Source organism: Quercus lobata, chromosome 11 (genome assembly GCF_001633185.2).
Source record: "Quercus lobata isolate SW786 chromosome 11, ValleyOak3.0 Primary Assembly, whole genome shotgun sequence".
NCBI lineage: Eukaryota > Viridiplantae > Streptophyta > Magnoliopsida > Fagales > Fagaceae > Quercus > Quercus lobata.
Window position 1 is genome coordinate 22,026,846 of NC_044914.1, and position 6,758 is coordinate 22,033,603.

The following is a 6,758-nucleotide window of genomic DNA, read 5'->3' on the forward strand; positions in this document are numbered from 1 at the left end:
GGAACGACGGAATGATGACATTGTTCCCCTTGAATGTTTTTTTTTTTTTTTTTTTACATTTTTTTCTTTTTTTCTTTTAATTCCAAAATTATATATTAAAAAAAAAAAAGGAAAAAAATGGCATCATTTCAGTGACATTAACAGCAGCCCATGACTGGGGTTTAACGAAATCCTACATTAACAAAAATTGAAAGTTAGAGAACTGAATTAATAAAATTGAAAGTTAGAGGACTGAAATAAAAAAGAGTGAAAGTTAGAGGGTCAATTTTACATTTTTTCCTGAAATTGATATTAAAAATGTTGTGTACTAACCTTCCATTTGCTTAAGTATAAGTTCTCAAAATTATCTTATTTCATAATTAAAATTCATTGTTTTAAATTTTTAAATAAAGTATATTTTAAAATTTTAAGTGTGAATTTTGGTTTTTATTTTATTTTATTTTATTTTCCCATCAAGTTAAGGAGAGATTGTAGTTGCAAGTGTTTTGATACTTGATAAATTTTGCATTTTTCTTATTAATTTATCAATTATTTTTTTACTAATCATGGTTAAAATTTTGTAAAGAAATTCTTATAAGAATTTAGAATATTTAACTACTAAATATAAACAAAAAGGGAGGGTGCGTTAATTTCTTCAAACCTCAAAGGAGGTGAATGTCTTTTCCCCAAACCTTAAAAGAGTATAGTGTAATTACGTCTAAATATTATTTCATAAAAAAATGACAAAGTTTCTTCGGAAAAGTTGACCTTCAAAAACCCTACAGTAAAATCAATTTATTTCTTGTATATAAAAATAAATAAATAAATAAGAAAAGGGAGGGTAGAAAACTCTACATGCTAAGGGTAATAGAAATGGAGATGAGTATCAACACGCTCATTAATGGTGATTAGGCAACTTGAATCCAAGTCAAAAGTTTTATTGGCCCATGGTATGGCAATAATGGCCCACAATAATAGCCCTATCAAAACTCTAGTGATGCATGTTGTGTTATTTATTACCGTTACGTAACATGTGGTCAATTGGGCTATACTAAAGACCTTTTTTATTGGGTTAAAAAAAAAAAAAAAAAAATTTATGGTCCTAAACAAATCTAGAAATGTTGTTGTAACTTGTAAACAAGATGACTACACTCTAGGTAGTGTAGCTTTCTTGGTGATTAGGTAGGTGGAGTCCATGACTTGATTAGTTAATAATAATTGCCCATCTAGAAAGTCCTTCAATGCCTCTAGAAAAATTTCAATCTACTTCCTGGTGTTTTGTCAACTACTCAACTGAACTTATTCAGAATGTTGTGGACTCACAATTGTACTTTCATCATTCACAACTTGTTATGTGTCTAGTTGTAATAAAAGTTGAGAATTTTTTTGTGTCCTTAGAATTTTCTTATTTAGAAGTTTGTTAATTAATTACTGCTAACTGGTTCCTTGATGGCTTTGTTTTCCCCCATCAATATTTGTCTTCACTATTTTTTTTTCCCTTCTATTTATAAAATTGTATTCACTATTAGTCTTTAGCAAAGTTTGTGTTTTATTATTCATTTATTCTTCAATCTACTATGGTTAAAAAGAAATTTAATGTATTTGTGATGCAAGAATAACAATAAAATATAAGCTTTTGAATCCCATTCTATAGTGAGGGGGTGAAAAGCGCACAAGCAGAATGATTTTTAAGCATAGGCTTGTAGATGGTAGATGGAGTTATTCATAAAATAAAAAAAATAAATAAATAAATAAATAAATAAAAATAAAATAAAAAAAAATAAAAAAAATAAAAGTAAAAAGAGCAAAATTCATAATTTACAATATTGTATGTTTTTTTATAAATGTATATAATGTTTTACACATTTTACATAGCTATGATATAAGTTTACATTGGTAGGCTATGCGAACAAGAGCACGCATTGACTTTTCCATCCTGTGAAAAGTTACATTTTGTTTTTATTATTTATTTTTTGATAAGTACGAAAAGCACATCTTGTTTTTATTATTTATCTTTCCAAAATCCTTTTTTTGACATAAAGACCAATAGTAGGCCTCTACAATTTTTAAGAACTAGTGTTGGCTGCACATGCAAGACACGTGCTGCTTTAGTTAAAAAATTAATATAATTTTTTTTTAAGAAATATGAAATCATGTATTTAAATTTAAAATAGTTATTTGAATATCTATTTACTATAACAATTTCTTAGAACCTATTTACTAAATATAATATCTACTCACTAAAAATGCTACAAGGAATTATAATGAATGTCATTATCTTTCAACAATATTTAACTTTCATAATGAATGATGATATATGCTACAACTTTTTTGAAGATCGTCATCAAATTAAATACTTGTAACTCTCTACAATGAAAATTTTGTTATTCATACTTCATTCTTTATAATCTTATTTTATGAGTCTAAATATGATGTTTGGCTTACTTATTTTTAATGAACACCCTTTTAAGTAGGAAAAGAAATTAAAAAAAAAATACAAAATAACAAAAGACATTTGTCATCAAAGTTTCTATTAGATATAATTATAAGTCTAGAAGATTTTAAACCTAATAAATTAGAGTTCTCTAGGTAACAAATAGAACACCATATATCATCATTCTAACTTTTCAAGCATGACTTTTGAGACATGAAAATTTAGTAGGGGTATTTTAGACATTCCACAATGGAATGTTTTAGGAATTATAAGATTTCATTAGGGTTTACCTAAAATAGTAATAATAGGAGTATATGCTCATTTACAAAATATAAAGGAGAAAATTATTCAACTTTAATTCAGGAGGGAATGAAACTACCCCAAACATAAAGGAGGAAAGTGCTACTTCTTCAATTCGTGTGTGTGTGTTTTTTTTAACTTGAAACAATGTGTTCAAAAAAATCAACCTAAAAAAACTATGCATAAAACAATGAATTTTGGTTTAACAAATTGACTAAACCAAAAAAGAAGTTTAGGAACACAACAAAATGTCACGATATTTTTACAATACCTTTTATTTCAAGCTATGTGGGTTCTGATCTAATATTTTATTATTTTATTTTAGAGTAATGGTACATCAACAACATTTTTATAATAAATTCTATGTGATAAATTGTTACTGATTTTAAACTAGGCTAACCACTTTTAACTGTGAATTTTAAAAAAAAAAAAAAACAAAAACAAAAAACAAATAGAAAGCCAATTGAAGAAAATTCTGCCTAAAACAATGAATTTTGGCTTACCAAATTTGACTATACAAAAAAAGAAGCATAGGAACACAACAAAATGTCACACAAAAAAGAATCCTAGGAACACAACAAAATGTCATAACATTTTCTCACTATTTTTTTATTTCTAGCTGTGGTAGGTCTCAATTTGATATTATTATTTTATTTTTTATGTCCACAGCATTTTCATAGCAAATATTTGGTGAAAAATTATTACTGGTTTTAAAATTATGCATTAAAAAAAAAAAACAAACAAAACAAAATAAAAAGACAACACAAGAAAATTGTGTGTGAAACTGTGAACTTTGGCTCACCCAATTTGACTACACTAAAAATGAAGTCTAAGAATACAACAAAATATTACGAAATTTTCACAATACCTTCATTTTTAGGATCCGAATAGATTTTTTTATTTTGTTTAAGAAAAATGCTATGTCCATAATATTTTTAGAACAAATTCTAAATAACAAGTTGTTGTTGATTTTAAATTGGGCCCACTACTGATATCGCTTTTTTATCCATAAAAAATACCTTGTCACATAAAATCTATTGTGAAATTATTGTTAAAATGTAGTGGACATAACATTACTCATTAAACTTTAAAATCAAACAATTTTTTGCTTAATATTTTGAAAAATAGAAAAAATGTCATATTGTTGTTTTTTCAATTAAACCCTAATGAAAACTTATGATTCTTAACATATTTATTTTGTAATGTCTAAAATACTACCACTAAATTTTAATATCTCAAAAATTTTATTCACATAGTTTGAGTTTTAGATGGTAGTAATTCTCAGTTTCTTATTTTATTCTGACCTTTAAAAAATTAACACCTCAAAAATTATGAATATATTGTAAGAATGTGTTGTGTCAGTGTAACTGTGTATGCACATATAAATATTTAAAAGAAAAAACTAAAAGAGCACAAGCAAAACCAGCTTACTGTGAAAAAAAAGAGGCCAATGAATAGTATATATTGTCAAATAATTTTAAAAATTTGTTAAGTCGATATAATTATATATGCACGTATAAATAATAAATATCTAATGAAAAAGACAAATAAGCACGTACAAAACCGGCAGAGTTGAAAAAAAAAAAAAAAAAAAAAAAAGAAAGAAAAAAAAAAGATGAACAGTACAAATTACTGTACGCGCATTCACGCGGCAAAATAGAATGTGAAAGCTTTGTTATGTTCGGCAGTTTGTCTATAAGAAGAAGGCTTCGAACGACCCAATCTTCTCCAAAACTTCCTATTCTCTGTGTGTGTTTCGGTCAGAGAGAGAGATCAAAGATGGGTTCCATTACAGCAGCTACAAAACCTCATGTAGTTTGTGTAGCATACCCACTTCAAGGTCACATAAACCCAATGATCAAGCTAGCAAAACTCCTCCACCATAAAGGGTTTCACGTAACTTTTGTCAACACAGAGTACAACCACAAACGCTTACTCAGGTCTAGAGGCCCCAACGCCCTCGATGGCTTGCCTGACTTTCACTTTGAAGCCATTACCGATGGGCTGCCACCAGTAGATGCAGATGTTAGCCAAGACGTTCCTTCCCTTTGTGACTCCACCTCAAAGTATTCGCTAGTTCCACTTTGCAACCTCCTTTCCAAACTCAACGACACTTCGGCTTCGAATGTGCCGCCTGTGACTTGTATGGTCGCAGATGGTTGTATGTCCTTCAGTCTTGATGCTGCTGAAAAATTCGGAATTCCGATTGCCCTTTTCTGGACTCCTAGCTCGTGCGGCGTCTTGAGCTATATGCACTATCGCCATCTAGTTGAACGAGGTTTAATCCCCCTCAAAGGTATGATTTTGTATCATCATAAATTGAAAGTGGTATATGACCTCTCTCATCTGACTGTATCATTAATATCACGTCAGATTATTATACATGTTAACTTCAATTAAAAATCAAACATACAAATGAGTACTATATATTTAAAAGATGTGCATAGGTGATCTGCAATAACACATATCTTAGTTATCAAGTTTGATATTTTTATTTATTAATTTGTATGTTAGTTTTAATATTTTAATATTGCGGTAGCTTATTCACTAAAGTCAACAGTACTTTTGCTTGATTCACAGATGTAAGCGACCTAACAAATGGATACTTTGAAACTCCAGTAGATTGGATTCCTGGAATGAAAAATATGCGTCTTAAGGATTTTCCAAATTTTATTAGAACTACAGATAAGAATGATATTATGGTTAACTTCCTCATTCGTGAATCTGAGAGAGCTGCAAGAGCTTCAGCTGTCATTTTGAACACATTTGATCCATTTGAACAAGATGTGTTGGATTCTATGTCCTCAATGCTTTCTCGTATATACACAATTGGCCCACTTGTGTTGCTTGCTGATCAGATTAAGGACGATAAATTGAAATCAATAAGGTCCAATCTATGGAAAGAAGAACAGGGGTGTCTAGAATGGCTAAATTCAAAAGAACCCAACTCTGTAGTATATGTAAATTACGGTAGTATAACTGTCATGACACCTGAGAAACTTATTGAGTTTGCTTGGGGGTTAGCAAACAGTGAAAAACCCTTCTTGTGGGTTATAAGGCCTGATCTTGTGGTAGGAAATTCGGCTGTTGTTCCTCACGAATTCGTTACCAAAACTAAACGTAGAAGTATGTTAGCAAGTTATTGTTCCCAAGAACAAATCCTAAAGCACCCATCAATAGGGGGGTTTTTAACGCATAGTGGGTGGAATTCAACGCTTGAAAGTGTATGCAGTGGAGTGCCAATGATCTCTTGGCCCTTCTTTGCCGAGCAACAGACGAACTGTCGATACTGCTGTACTAATTGGGGCATTGGAATGGAAATAGATAATAATGTTAAGAGAAATGAAGTGGAGAATCTTGTAAGAGAGTTAATGGACGGTGAAAAAGGTAAAGAAATGAAGAAAAAGGCAATGGAGTGGAAGACAAAGGCTGAAGATGCTGTCAAACCTGGCGGTTCTTCTTACCAGAACTTGGACAAATTGATAGCCGAAGTTCTATTAGTTGGAAATGTTTAAGCAAACAAAATTTACTTTCTAGCTTTGAATGAACTAGCATTCTTAGTCTCGTTTACTACATGTGTTTATTTATATATATAATTGATTCCCACTTTTGTTGTAATAAATTCCAATTAAATTGTGTAATTTTTTTTTTTTTTGGTGAAAAATTGAATTGTGTAATTTGGTTAATCAATGTTCTATTAGATAATGGTAATTGTTAGAAATACTGAATGCAATAGTATTGTATTTCTCAAATGAAAGAATATACATGAATGCCTTTCTATAGGAAGCGTGCAGTATAAGTAAGAGTATTGTACAAAAATATGTGTTATATAAGTAATCTAGTTGTGCCTAAAGCCCACAACACTATACACGTTAACAGCCCTCCTCAAACTCAAGGTGGATGTGAGACCAACTTGAGGTTTTCAACCAAAGTATGAAGGCGTCTTTTAGGATGTGACTTGGTGAAGATATCTGCGAGTTGATCTTTAGAGGAGATTGAGATCAGCTTGAGAGCACTTTGGACAAGATGATAACAGATAAAATGA

The 6,758-nt window shown here is 29.9% G+C and overlaps 1 protein-coding gene across 1 annotated transcript; it reads left to right on the forward strand.

Annotated features, from left to right (window-relative positions):
- Window positions 1-4,382: 4,382 nt before the first annotated feature.
- Window positions 4,383-6,424, forward strand: LOC115967815 (7-deoxyloganetin glucosyltransferase-like). Its single transcript, XM_031086967.1, has 2 exons — window positions 4,383-5,009; window positions 5,294-6,424. The coding sequence occupies exons 1-2, from the start codon at window positions 4,391-4,393 to the stop codon at window positions 6,226-6,228; spliced, it is 1,554 nt and encodes a 517-aa protein (XP_030942827.1). The 5' UTR covers window positions 4,383-4,390; the 3' UTR covers window positions 6,229-6,424.
- The last annotated feature ends 334 nt before the right edge of the window (window positions 6,425-6,758 follow it).

Coding starts and splice junctions, on each gene's coding strand:
- LOC115967815 (XM_031086967.1), top strand. CDS start 4,391: ATGTTCGGCAGTTTGTCTATAAGAAGAAGGCTTCGAACGACCCAATCT. Junction 5,010..5,293: donor AGGTTTAATCCCCCTCAAAG/GTATGATTTTGT, acceptor CTTGATTCACAG/ATGTAAGCGACCTAACAAAT.